The sequence below is a fragment of the Solea senegalensis genome, linkage group LG3, assembly GCF_019176455.1.
Source record: "Solea senegalensis isolate Sse05_10M linkage group LG3, IFAPA_SoseM_1, whole genome shotgun sequence".
Lineage (NCBI taxonomy): Eukaryota > Metazoa > Chordata > Actinopteri > Pleuronectiformes > Soleidae > Solea > Solea senegalensis.
Genome location: NC_058023.1, coordinates 24,338,958 through 24,353,472, shown reverse-complemented (window position 1 = coordinate 24,353,472; position 14,515 = coordinate 24,338,958). Strand labels below are relative to the sequence as shown.

Below are 14,515 nucleotides of genomic sequence, written 5' to 3'. Positions count from 1 at the left end.
AGTACTCACTCTCCGGAGAGATGTTCAGACTGCAGGCGTGTGGGGGTTGCAACTCCTCTAACTCAGTATGGACTTAATTCAAGTCATATTGTGAGCTGAGTAGTCCGGTCTGACTAAGTATGAGAGGATTCTAAAGCAACATGGAGAGCTGGTACTATTTGCTGCTGTGCACCTTAGGTTTAGTCCTGATCTATGGAAAGCAGACAAAAAATGATGATGACATTGACCTAGTGAGGTTTCTGAGAACTATCCACCCTGGGGTGCTGGTGAGGGATGAGCCGTTTATTATCAACCGACAATTTAGGAAAAACTCCCTCAAGGACCTGGAACGCCTGGGGGTCTCCTCAGTTACAGAGCAATCCAAGGACAAGCCAGTCAGTCAGGACACAAATGGGACTCCTGGACCTGTGGTGTTAACCAAAGATGGGCAAATCAAGGGGATTACAGTAGATAAGGCCCATATTTTCTATGGGATACCATATGCAGACCCCCCCACCGGGGCTTACCGCTGGAAGCCTCCCAGACCTGTGACTCCATGGCCACGGGTTTATGATGCCTCCTTCCCTCGGCCGGCATGCATGCAGGCATGCAGAGGACCTATCACAGAGGAGTGCCCTCGGAAAGTAAGGAACACTACACCTCATTTATCTGCACAATTTCATGACATTTTGATTCAGAACACAAGGATGTGGTTGCAATTTTAGCAAAAAAATATTTACACTTTTCAGTAAAAAAGGATGTGCAACTTTTGCTCTAGTCTGCTCCCACATTGTGCCCCTGATGTCACATGTCATCCATTGTATCTCCCTGCAGAACTGTAGCTAAGAAACACTTAGGAAAGTTACTCCAGTACACCCCAAAAACATTTGTTAAAAGTGTTGTGGGTGTAAGTGTTGCTTCTTGACACGTAAAGAATGACATGACTGAACAAACCTGTTTTGTATTTTAATTTCAATATGTCTGGCCTAAACAACTGTCTACCAGGTCTTACTGTAATTTTTAAACTGTAAAATCAGTCAAATGTTATTTATATCCGTAAACCATTACACCTAATTTGTAAACAAAGTTACAACTACTTAAATAAAATACAAATTTTAATTGTCCATTCCAGGTCAGTGAGGATTGTCTCTACCTGAACATCTTCATCCCTCTGGATGTGGACTTGAGTTCCCCTCTGCTGAGCCCACTGCCCGTCATGGTTTGGATCCATGGTGGAGATTTTATTGCTGGTTCTGCCTCCAAACCGCTCTATGATGGACGCTTCATCAGTAACTTCACCCACACTATAGTTGTGAGCATGGAGTACAGACTGGGTGAGGATGTTTGGAAATATTTCACTTAATATGCCTATAGGAAAAAGGTGGTTTAAAACTACAACACATTAACAGTAAATACATGGAGTGTTTGTTCTCAATCTGGTTTGGTAAAGATGATAAGCAGGCATTTTATACAAGAGATTAATAAATGGCTGAGCCTGTTGGTGGTAATTTGAATGTTCATTTTAGAACTTGGAGGAAATCAATGTCTTGCTGCACTTAATTATGTGTTGCTGATCATGTGAGCTGATTCTTTCAGGGGCCTTTGGATTCCTCGTGTCTGGCAAGGACCCTCACACCTCCGCCATAGGGAATTATGGGATCTTGGACCAGCAGGCAGCTTTTCTTTGGGTCCAGCGAAACATTGCCGTGTTTGGAGGTGATCCTAGCAAGGCAAGCAAGCAGACAGACACACACAAATATAAGACCACAGTGATTCAACACTCTTTATGTAATTATGTATCTTTTCAAGCAAAAATGCTAAAGGTTTACCAGCTCAATTTTCTATAACCATAAGGACTTGCTACTTCCCTCATCTCAGTGTAATAGGAGAATTGAATAAATCATAGAATATTTAGGTTGATCAGACAAAGCCTGGTTAAATTTTGATGGACATACTTATCAATGTAAGTCTGTCTGTTGTTTCTCTCCTTTGATTTGATGTGCTTCATTGTTGAGAAGCTGCTCTCACAGATGTAAGTGCTCCCAAACATACTGGCCGTTGAGAGTGCAAACTCCCTGAGGAATGGAAAATGGGACTTGGGTAGCAGTCTCCCAACTCCCCTCTCAGTGCACTTTGCTTGAAAGAAGGCGTCTGACATAAGTTTGCAGAGTTCAAGCTGCATCTCTTGGGGTTGCTCAGTAACGGAGAGATGATCAGTGAATAATGCAATTTGCGGCTGCATGGCATAAAGATCTTGAAAAGAAATTGCTAATTTCTTTTTTTCTTCTAGCCTAAAAAAAGGTAATAAAAGGAATTACGCTCATTCATAACCATATTACTACAACCTGACCATCAGCTATCTGCTGTCGGTGTACCTTTTTTTTTTTTTAAAGGTCGCCGATGATAGCGGCTCTGACCACTCCGGTGTATGCACCATATTTGTCTTTGTGCATGGTATTGTTATGGTGACGTTGAAATCCTTTACAGCTGATTTTGTTTCCAGGCCCACCAAACACATTGGTTTGTCTCTGAATTTCGTAAAAAGATTCTGTAATAAGACTTCATTGATAAATGATATATTTATACACTATACGATGCATCAGAAAGTATTCAGACATCATTCTTTTTCACGTTTTCATTGTTACAGAATCATGATTAAAAGCTAGAAATCCTGAGTAATGGTGAAGGGAAAACAGACCTGGAAAAAAAAAATCACAAAGTTATCAGGGTTCAGAGACAGGGCTGTCTTAAATCACATGGAAGGCTACAAATATAAATCTACTGCATTGGAGGTAACCAGGAACAATCAGGACTTTTTCTAGAGCCGACTGGACCAGATGGCATTGAAGTGGTCATTATAAAATATATAGTATGGAGGTGGAAGGTCTCATTTTGTTTTCAACTGACGGAGGTCAAATTACCTTCTGCAGTGATGACCTTCACTAGTCAATATGATCAATTGAAGCTATTGCTCAAATTATAAATACTGCTGAAGGGCAAAGTGGCTTATCATGGTATTTAATTCATGACAGTCCTTTGTGTTTTGTTGAATTCATGTTTGCAGGTGACAATATTTGGAGAAAGTGCAGGTGCCCAGTCAGTGAGTCTCCACCTGATGATACAGAGCAGTAAACCTCTGTTTCACCAAGCTGTTCTGCAGAGTCTTCCCTTCTCCATCCCTCTGAAGACCAGGTAAACAACTTAGCAGTTATGGTCACTGATGCTTTTTAATCCCTTACAACCATAGGTTGTTTAAAGTCAAAGACAATAATACATGTTTTCATTACTTTTATTCTATACTGATATTCCTTCAATATGAGTTATCGTTTTTCTTCCTCTGTGTTTCTTTCTCAGACATGATGCCCTGAAGCTGGGGAAGGACTTTGCCAAACAGACCAACTGCTCTGTGAGCGACACGATCTGCCTGCTGTCTCTCACCTCACAGGCCGTCCTCGCTGCCCAGATGAAAACGAGTGGGATGCTGCAAAACACCATCTCACACTCCCCAAATTTAGAACAACTCTCAGAGCTGCCCACACATTTACATAAGCAGTAAAGGTTTTAGCATGCTTATCTGCAAAAGTTAATAAATGACATTATTTTATCCCGATCCGTGGCAGGCTGGAAATGAGAATTGTGAAAACAAAGGGATATTGAGCCTGTAAAAGGGTGTTGAGAGGGATTTTACTCTTTCACAGCACAAAATGACTATAATATATCTGCAGAGTTGACAGGGTTATATGTCAGTAGTGTGGACTGTTATTGCATCATTAGCTGCTGTTTTCTGCCAGTGTGAAAAATCTGGAAGACAAAAACATTTTAGATGTTAAAAGTAAATGCAAAACATAAAAAGGGTAATATTAATCTTACTACCTGATATAAAACCATTTACTTATTTCTGTTAGATCTCTGCTCAAGCTTACTTCTGTGTCTGAAAAAAATCAGACTATTTTTAATTTGATGTTTTTGGTCTCAGGTTCTAAGATCGTGAACCCGTTTCGATTCCTGGAGGTTTTTGAGACGTGGGGTCCACATATCGATGGGGAGTTGATAAAGGAACAGGCCATCACTGCATTTCTGAAGGGCCACTGGCAAAAAGAGAAGCCAATGCTGTTGGGTAAGTATTATTTTTAAATTTATACTTCTACTTTAACCACGTTTCAGTGGGAAATCCTGGCTGTGACCCTGACTTTTGCCATATGTCAGCTGAGTTTGGCTCCAGCAACCCATGACCATCATATGAAGGATAAAGTAATAGACAATGCATGAATGAATATGACTACCACCACTACTACTACTACTCACTTGGATATCTTGTTCTGACCTCTTCTCTCATCACATGATATTTCTCCACTGACGTGAAGTGTGTCCCTTTCAATCTCCACCTGTTGCCAACACACAAAATAAACCAAATTGGTTCAATGTTTATAAAATATAATCTACATATATAGTACTACCTTTAGTGCTTTAATATGAGATCCAGAAATAGAGAAAAAAACAGTTATCACTTTTTTAAAATGACTTAATCTCATCCCAACATCAATTTGTACTTACATTACTGTTAAGCCAATCTTCCTCTGGTTCTTATCATAGTACATGCTGAAATTCTACAGCTAAAAAAAGGAATATGATGTTTTGGGAACTAAGCAGCCTAATGCATCAATGTGGAAACCACCCATGAAGAAGGATATCCAAACAAGACAGTCAGAAACAGAACAGGTTGTGCGAATAGTGACAGGAAGGCACTGAATCCATTTTCTTTCCGACAGGTACAACCTCAGAAGAGGGGGTGCTCTTTGTGTATGGTGTCTTCACCAAGCCTGTGTCTGCTGTGGAGTCCACTGTGTACATTACTGCCATCTTTAAACAACACGCTCTGCGGGTCCTGCACAAGTACCTGCACCTGTACAGGGACGCTGACCGCAGGGACATGCTAGCTCAGGTAAAACCGAGTTTCTTTTATCTCCAATGTAGCCGATACTCGACTGCTGATACAACCAAGCAAATATTTCAGTCATAGTAGAGGGGCGAAGGCCCTAATAAGGTTAGTTAAACATTTGATTGGGGAGCCAATAAACACTTATGTAGAGGTAATGCCTATCACATCTTAATTCTATGGAATGAATCAGTGCCCTTAACTGTTGTAGTTGTTCCCCTTATGAAAAGGATTGTTATTTTTTATTCCTTAGAGAAGTACACCCCCATAGATAAAATACACAAGGGTTAGTTATTAAACGTTACTCAAGAGCTTGTTTTAAAAGCTTAGAGATTATGCAGTATGTGAAGTTTGTGGGAAAAGACAATTCAAGTCAGATCAGACTGGCAAATTATATAAAATGATTATCCTCCTTATTTGATGTGGCTTTGTCTCCTCATCAGTAACTATCCAGTGGCTGTCAGGAAAATGTCAGCCAGTTTCCAGCTGGCTTACAATATGCCTGTCATTTTGAGAGGCGGTGTGGACGTGCAAACCATATTTTCAGGCATAAAACACTGTCCGTGTTCAAAGAAAGTGAAGTATCTTTTGTGTAAAAAGCAGCATTTACAATATTACATGGATTTCATTTAGAGCTCCACCAGTATGGGTTTTTCTATGACACTTCTTGAAAATCCCAGTAGCCAGTGGGTGATAATAGATACCAATTTTTTGGCCCATATATTAACCAATTTTCTTTTTCCTCATTCTGATAAAACACAACTGTTTATTGACCATGTTAGTGTGGATGATTCTCTCCAGTTTGAAACCCTTTCAACTTGTCTGGTACTTGTCTTCAAAAATATTTACTAGGATTTACCTACAGAGGGAGCTATGATTCCAGTTTCTCTCAGTCTGTCTGTGACAGACCACTTTTCTTCTCTTCTATCATTTGTATGGGTGAAAAATGTGGCCCACCTGGAGTCAGGGAGTGAGTCTGTTTGAGATGCAGCCTGACTGCTCCCACTAAGAGACGCTATCTACAGTGACAGGAGAGATGGTCTGAGGAATATCAAATGAAGTTCAAGTCAGAGAAGGCTGGCAGAGGAAGTATTAATGCCAGACTTCTTGTTTGTTTTTCGCTGTGAGGTGGAAGAGGAGAATGAGTCATGATGACACTGAAGCAGAAGAACGCCTCCTTGTATTTCCAATTTAATGTGATGATGGCAGCCTCGGGGGGGTCAGGAGGTGACTCTCCCATACACATTTAACATTCAGTCTCAGTTCACAGCGCAGTAAATAGATGATAGAGTCACAGCTGAAGTCTGTCTGCCTCACACACACTCTCTCCTTCAAACCCACCTCTGACATCTCTTCATAAAAGGACACTTCTCCTGGGGACCAGGGGATCAACACAAATGATGTGGATTCAAGGACAAGGTCACATGACAGGGATCCTCTAAGCCCCCTTGTATTTAGCTGGCTGAATTGATATATCACTAAAGAGTTTGGGCCGGAGAAGTCAGTGCACTGATTTTCCAGCTATGTTGCAGAAATCAACTAAAGTAGAGCGTTTTTTTTTACAGCATGACATCATTTCTTCAGACCACCATCTAAAACCAAACCTTCAACATACATGCACTGCACAAGGGAGAGTTTAGAGAATGGGTGGCTAAAAATAACTCAAACATCATCATACTGAAGAAAAGATTTGGGCTGCTTGTCACATTTTAAAGTTGTAGAAGTCAGTAAAAGCAGAGTGCATGCATGCATGTATGCAAAAACATGTACAGACAGGTAGGCCATAAAATCATTCAGGATGAGCCCAACACCAGGAGGTGGGGGCACATGGGGAAAATGTCCCCTCACATCATCCCACAACATCACAAAACTTTACTCTTTCATCGATTGCATTATTAGATTCTTTACTTATGCTTTACTTATACTTTACTTATAAAACTATACAATGTACTGTGTGTTATACCTTAAAACCTTCTTATTACCTTCCCCATAAAGAGTACAAATCTTGAATTCTGACACTGTCGATTTCTCTTAATGTCTCTGATCAACAGAGTCTGGAGCTGGGCCTGACTCGGGATTCATTTAAAATTATTCGATGAGCTCTTTGCAGCCCTTTCATAGATCTATTTCATTTTGTTTGTAAGACAGCCTCATTTCAGAAAGATTTTACAGTATATACAAGAACATGCATATGAAATGGTCACCTGCTTTTAGTGAGTGGCCCACATGTGTTTTGCTGCTAGTGGCACATGAAATTTCATCTCGTTTGCCAGTGTGGGAACCATGTTCTCTGCCACATCTTTCCTAAAAACTATAACTTGAATAACACCTTGAATGTGTTTTGAATATAATATTATATTAAGGCATACAGAATTTGTTATTTTGAGTCCATGATACGATATCTATTGTTGATCAAATTACTATTAACCTCTGCAGTATACATACTCTTACTCATACCTCCTTGGCGTTGAAAAGTACAGTTTCACTGATGGTAGTTGCTATAGGATGTACAAGTTTGTCATTGTTTCTACTGAAGCGGCTCTTATTGGTTGGTTGGGCTGATGACATAGTAAACTGGAGCTGGGGACAGTGGCATCGACCCTCTGTGAAGCTCAGAGCAGAAATGTGACAAGGAGCAGCTGGTGACACAATGAATGAAGGCAGCAGCATGTGTTTTTCCACAGCAGTACTCTTAGTATTCTTCTGTTCTGTCAGGATAGAAACATAGAACAAAAAACCCCCACAAGAATTCTATTCTAATTTGAAGGGTCTTAACCTTTGATTACACATGCTCCAAGAAATCTAAATCTTTAGTTTTAGGATTTAGTTGCTTGATTAATCATGGGTGTGTAACACACAATAAACTAATCAGCCATCTTCCATTCCCACTAAAAGCCGGTCAAGTTTTTATTACAGTGGCAGATTTGTCAGTAAGTAGCCAAAACCTCTCAACTGAGGAAACAGATTTGATTAAGTGTGATGTAGCAAACTTACAAAGACAAATGTGATACACTTTGTACTAACATAATGTCCTCACTGCTCATGTATAATGTAGGCTTGTTAAGGATTAATACACTCATGTCCCTACAAATGTGCAGCAGTGTGTGTGTGTCTGTGTGTGTCTATCACCTTCCTACCATCAGCCTGTTTGTGCTCAGGTGTCAGATGTGTGGGCGCAGGTTGTGTGCTTCTGAAGGAGACACACTGGTTTCCAGGTAACAGTCTATCTGCCCTTTCATTTGCCTCCTTCTAAACAAGAGAGAAGAATATTATCATTTGCGTCATTGTTGTGACTTGATTTGCTGTTCTTGTTATTAGCCCTTTTCTAAGTAGATGACTCAATTTAGTTTTACTTATTTCTTCTCCACCGAAACACTGGTTGAGCATTATTTGCTGACATTAGCATGTTGACATATAGGCACAAAGGCAACATGCTGTTTCAAAGTGTTTCCTATGCTCACCATTTTTGTATAGCATGTTCCTTTCTTTGCTAGTCAGCAATGTCAGCAAACACATTTGAGAAATTCAACTTTAAAGAGGCAATTTCATGCCTCTTGAATGTGATGACACTTGGAGCCATTAATGATTTTTGCTTGAGTGGAAAAGTCATGGGGTCACCAACGTCAGTTGTGTTTGTCTTTGTGGAACATGAACTACTGTATATGGCAGTTTATCGAACATATGTTGAGATATTTCACAAAAAAAGCCAAAATCTTAAAAGGAAAAGTAAGGGCATTGCCAAACTGCAGGAACATAAAAAGAAATACAAAATGTCATGGCAATCCAATCAATTGCAGTTGACATTTTAGTCAGGATGGGTGTCCACTGTTTGGCTGACTGACTGACTGAGAGGGAGCCATTAAAAAGATTTTTTCCCTTTTCTGACTTGCTCCTCATTTTCTGTCCACAGATCGTCACCGACTATGTCTTCCTGTGTCCGTCCAGGAGGTCCGCACGTGCTGGCATAGCAGTGGGCAGTGGAGTTTGGATGTACGTGTTTGACCATGTAGCATCAGACCGTCGTGTTTGGTCAGGTCTGACTTTCTGCTACCAGCATGCCTGCCACGGTGCCGAGCTGCCCTTTCTCTTTGATTCGGCCACAGTGGCCAACTTCACTATGTTGCCACAAGAGAAGCTGCTGTCCAATCGCATGCTCTGCTATTGGGGGGCTTTCGCTCACACTGGTGACCCTTCCTCACGAGCCCATCAGACATCTTTCTGCCGGGAGCAGCGTCTACCTGTTTGGCCACGTTATTCTGACACCAGTGGCTGGCTGGTTATGAACCTGACAGTGCACTCGCATGCACAAGTGGGAACCAGGAACCATATATGTGACTTTTGGGATCAATTGGGCACCTATTAGTGAGGAGACAGCCAGGGCAAGGAGCTGTGCCAATGAATCAGCATCAATATAGGCTTCTCTTTGTTCTTGAGCATGCAAATTCATATCAGAAAACCGTACCTTTGTTTGTAATATAACAAAATTATATGTTTTACAACAGCATTTTTAAGTTTTAAAGAATAAAATTATACATACAAAGCTACCCGTGGATGTAGAAAAGTGCCACCATTTTCCTTTTCTCACTGAAGACGAGTAAACATCTTAACAAATGTACAGAGTATAGTCAGATGGTAGTAAACTCTAAGTCTGAAGAGTAGTTCACGAAAGTTAAGTAAATATATGTCATAAACACAGACAAGAGAACAAAGAGAAGGTATTGAGGACATTTTCTGTGTGAGCACAAAGTAGATTCATTCTACTGTGTGTACCACATAATACATACAAAAAAGAATTGAGTAATAATTCAGAAGTGTTTGTCAGATGTTATGTGGGGATACAGCTAATGTTGAGTGATTTATGGTTATTGTCTCATTTAAGGACTTCAGCTATGCTTTGTGTTAATATACATTTTGTAAAAGCAGATGTCAGTTTCCTAGTTATCTAGTGAAAAAAACACCTATGGTAATTGATAGGATATACAGTGCAGTGTTTCTCTTGTGCTGATGTCATAATAGTGCATCCCCTATCCATTCAAGTCTAAATCGACTGTCGAAAATCGAAATAGTCATTATTATTATAGTCAGATTATTAATTCTTTGTCTTTTGTGTCTTAATTTGCAGCTTTTTGATGCTCACTTGTGCAAGTTGTGAATGATAATCGTGAGTGGCACATTGATATTAATGATATGATTGTGTGAAGTTGCAGCAGCTTAGTGAATGAAGTTTTTGATTGTTACTCAGTTCAGAATTCTAGCAACCATGTACTACATGAAATATACAATACTGTACTAATTAAAGTATAAATTGGAAAATCATGGTTATTAAGAGCGGGTACTGCTTCCTCATTACATGTCTCCTATTTACTTCAAATAGCCAGAAAACACAAATGTATCACCTTTCACAGCCCTGACCTAGCCTTCACCCGAGGCCTTGAAAGAAGGTAGAATTATTATGTTGTTAAGCAACCAGCACACACTGAAGCTGTTTCCTATTTTCATCCCATGTCATCATGCAATTAAAATCTACCCACATGAAAGAAAACAAAAACTTGGATTGGATTTACAACAATATGATGCAAACTATTGTAGTTGATATCCACTACTGTGCTCCTTCCAACATACCCTGCGTGGAGAAAAATCGTTATTTTGAGATTTGAGATGTTTTGAAATGAATTGCGACAAAGAGCCTCACAAACGTTCGTATTTTGACCCTGTGAACTCGTTTCTGTACACGCCCAGGCATGAAACGAGAGGTGGCAGGCTGCAGTCTTACCCAACTCAAACTTTGAGGACTGAAGACTCACTTAAATATCTGGCTGAAGCCTGAGAGCTGCAGTTCAGAAACTCCTTAGGCAAAGCTGTGGATAAGGTTTACTGTGAGATGCTGAGGACATTGGTGAACTTCCTTTGTGCCGATGGTTTCCGTGTTTTTAAAAGATGACTGGATGGTGTCGTTTTAGTTTTTGGGTATCACACACACAGTGTAACACATCTCACATGTAGGAGTATTGATACAGATACAGATTATATAAGAGGCGACCAACTCTTCACTGTTTCAGAGTTAGTAGACAGGTCATGTAATGTTTATACAACTGGAGTGATCCATGTGTCCTGGCAGCTTAAGAAAATGGAATCCCAGGGTGTTACCAGGAGAGTGCATTTTGGAATTATATGCACTTGCAGGCAAAAAAGCACGACTTTAAAAGAAAGTTAAGACCACTCTACTTGGTAACCAGGGCAACAACGGAATACAAAAAGCCCTACAACTACCTGTATATTCTCATCACCAGGGAAAAACACTGTTCTGCATCAAATGTAAAATATAAATGGAGCTCCTTTTGTCCATTTTGTTCCTTTCTCTTTGGGTATTGAGCTATTTAAAGCAACAATTGTATTGATTCATTAACCGGAGACTGGGTTCATTGTGTTTGGCTGTAGCAGCTCACATTATAAAGATATTGTTTATTTAAATACATATTTGAAGGTCAAATACAGTGTACAGGTTTAAACAGTACAAACAACTACATTATTCAGGCCTATTCATGCCATTATTTTCCAAAATTATATAGAAAGTAACTAAAAAATGAAAAATGAAAAACTTCACATTGACCTTTTCTTTAGTAATAAACAGTAACCTCCAGAAGAGGGCAAGTCCTTTGTGTGGTCTTGGTTTTCGATTATGAAAATTTTATATCTTACCATCTATGGGGTCATATGAAAGAAGAGACTATGTTATAGTTGTATGTGTGTCTGAAAAGGAACACACATATTTATCGTTTGAAGTCTACATGACCCCTCTGGGGCACGCAAGCTAATGAATGGTTCTCATTTAGTGAAGCCCAAGGATAAGGACAGGATTTATTTATGGAATTAGTTTTGTGTCAATATTTTCATTATTTGCCACTACTGAGCCATGTCTGAATGGTCTAAGGGAGGCCGTAAACATTGACACTTAATAGTTATGCACTACAATTTTTTTTATAAACAAACCCAGTTACTGGCTGTTTACACATGTATTGATTAGCAGAGTGTTGATGCGCAGGGTGCGTCGAGGCCACCTCATTATCTCAGCAGCAGGTATTTACTTTGCCGTCATGCTGCATCAAAGTACAGCCCCGCACGTTGACTGAGCTGTCGAGATTGGCCACACACAGCTAATCAATTGCAGTTCTTCCCAGCATCGTGCCCACAGCTGGATTCTCACAGAGAACCATGCTGCTTATTATAGTGACAACTGATGGGAGAAAGTGAGAGCGAGAGAGCAGAGAGACATTTAAGGAAGATTATGGAATCAATGTCTGGACATCTTTAAATCATGGCTGCTGGCTTTGCATGGGGACATTCCACTAAGATCTGATTATAGCCTCTGTGGATGCAATTAAAAATGGGATGACAGCTCTGTGAGCCTGGTGTGCTGCTCAGGTCAGCCATAATACTGTAGGGGGTGACCGCTTTGGGCCACAGCACACTGTTCACCTGGAGCTGTCTCGTCTAATGGGCCTCATTCCATTTAAAGGAATAGTAAGTCATCTTGGGAAATAGAGCTTAGCAATAGGCATCCTGACTCTGTCCAAAGGAAACTAAATCTAAGAAAGTTAACTTTACTTCTAAAGCACATTTAAAAACAAACCAAAGTGCTTTGCAACGTAAACAGGTATAGCACATAATACAATAAAAATAATAAAAGTAAAACTGTAAAATGGTAAAAATCTACTAAGATATATGAGTGGATGGAGCACACTAACATCAACTTGTGCCGAATTTCACAAAACTTGGTGGGAAGATGTTATAGCCCAAGAACAAAAAAGTCCATTGGGACCACGGCCTCAACTCAACAGGAAGTCGACCATTTTGAATGTGGCGTCCACCTTGGCGATGTGCACGCTTCGTAAATGAACAATATCATCTGAGCGTGTTTATCGTACTGACATTTTGTACTGGACACATCAAAGGCAAAGTGTTATCAAAAGGATTTTGTGGATTTAAAAGGGCCTGGCATCGGACATTTTGCGAATTTGACCATTCGCCACAAAACACGAAGTGCCTTATAACTCTGCCATACATTGACTGATCGCCTCAAAACTTCATACGTGACACGAGAGACCAACCCTGAACATGTCGAGGGACACAAACTTCACCTAACATGATGTCGGGTGTTTTGAATTGAGGTCAGGGTACTGCTGCATTCCCCGACTTGTATGGGGACGCTTGCATCTGGTGCGAGGGCCCTGTCATGACTACACACATACAGTACATACACACACCAGAAATGAGCTAATTGCTTATGTGAGAGTTTGGATTGATTCAAGAACTTTTTCCATACAATCAATTCAGAACAATTCCCATTTCATGCAATGTTTCCACACTTTCATGAATTCAACTAACAGGTTTTAATGTTTGTTATGCTAAGCTAATTTACTCCTGACGCTAATATTACAACACTCTAGTGTGAAATGACTGTTTTATACATTTTCTTTTAAATTTATGAAGCTGAACTTGAAAATAGGATGCGTACTGTAATAATTCAATACGTTATACAGTATATTATGATAGAAATGTCTTCAATGCCAGTATAAAAAAGGTTCAGTTTTTGTATGTGTTGCGTGAATGCTTGAGATCAACCTTTGTCTATTTATTTAAAATGCTTTGTGATAATTATCAATGTCAACTATATTTAATACTATATTTGTATATAAATACAAACCATTCACCATTTTCAAGCCCCACTAGAAAATGCAGTTCTCATTTTTCTGATTTTGTTTTTGTAAAACAGAACAAAGTGAACAAATGAACATGCAGTGACAAAGAAGGTAATTTGATAGTGAATTAATGATTGTCTGTCTTCTCTCTGCATGTTCTCATCCCTTGTTTTGCTCTTGGCTAATGGACGTGAATGAAAGGCAACACAAGGACGTACCGTATGAGGAGATCTGTCTGAAGTCAGCGACGCTCAAGGGCAAATATAAGAAGCTGGATGAATTAGGATTGCTCACTGAGAACAGCCTTCAGCAGAAAGATCACATCTTCTTCACCTATAGTTTTGTTTAGAATGTGCAAAATGGAATCGTCTCTTCCATTAGATTTTAGTGCTGCAGGCAAATATCACTGAAGACAAACTCCCTCTTAACAGACATAACATTTTATGTGATAGGAACAAAGCTGCCGCATCTTTCTTTCAGTGACTCTGCAGACTCAGCACTGACTTGAACCTGACTTGTTGTTTACATGGAGGAAACTGCACAGTGTCTCAGGATTCTTTGAGTGGCTTTACAGAAGTGGGACCCTGAATTCATTCAGGATTCTGTTCATGTTACTCTTGTTTATATTCACTTTATAGCATTTTATTTCATTTGTATGTCATGTTCCTATTCATGTCTTTATTTTACAGCAACACAATAACCTGATACATTTTTTTAATAAATGTGCATAAAGTTGAATTCTGCCAGAGCAAGTTTTATTTTTGTGTGTGTTTTTAAATCTCCTCTAATACCTAGAAGCATACTCATGCTTCATATCTCTCATTTAGTTAGCATCAGGCCTGCTAACCCCCAGCTTAAGAAAGCAGCAGAAGTGTTTACTATTCAGGAAAGGCTGTGCAAA

At 39.7% G+C, this 14,515-nt stretch overlaps 1 protein-coding gene and 1 long non-coding RNA gene across 2 annotated transcripts in view; one reads left to right on the top strand and one right to left on the bottom strand.

Annotated features, from left to right (window-relative positions):
* The first annotated feature begins 53 nt into the window (after positions 1-53).
* On the top strand, positions 54-10,241 carry LOC122766115 (cAMP-regulated D2 protein). The gene is made up of 8 exons (XM_044020755.1): positions 54-623; positions 1,112-1,313; positions 1,576-1,709; positions 3,044-3,171; positions 3,334-3,452; positions 3,956-4,096; positions 4,749-4,921; positions 8,826-10,241. The coding sequence occupies exons 1-8, from the start codon at positions 141-143 to the stop codon at positions 9,276-9,278; spliced, it is 1,833 nt and encodes a 610-aa protein (XP_043876690.1). The 5' UTR covers positions 54-140; the 3' UTR covers positions 9,279-10,241.
* The window catches only part of LOC122766117, a 70,137-nt gene continuing 59,960 nt past the window's right edge, over positions 4,339-14,515 (bottom strand). The window contains exon 3 of the long non-coding RNA XR_006360038.1: positions 4,339-4,364. This is a non-coding gene — a long non-coding RNA (uncharacterized LOC122766117). The remainder of the gene's footprint in view (positions 4,365-14,515) is intronic.

Bases quoted from the DNA above. Each gene is read 5' to 3' on its own strand.
- LOC122766115 (XM_044020755.1), top strand. From the start codon at position 141: ATGGAGAGCTGGTACTATTTGCTGCTGTGCACCTTAGGTTTAGTCCTG. The intron at 1,314-1,575 runs GTGAGGATGTTT...TGATTCTTTCAG, and splicing joins GAGCATGGAGTACAGACTGG to GGGCCTTTGGATTCCTCGTG. The intron at 4,922-8,825 runs GTAAAACCGAGT...TTCTGTCCACAG, and splicing joins GCAGGGACATGCTAGCTCAG to ATCGTCACCGACTATGTCTT.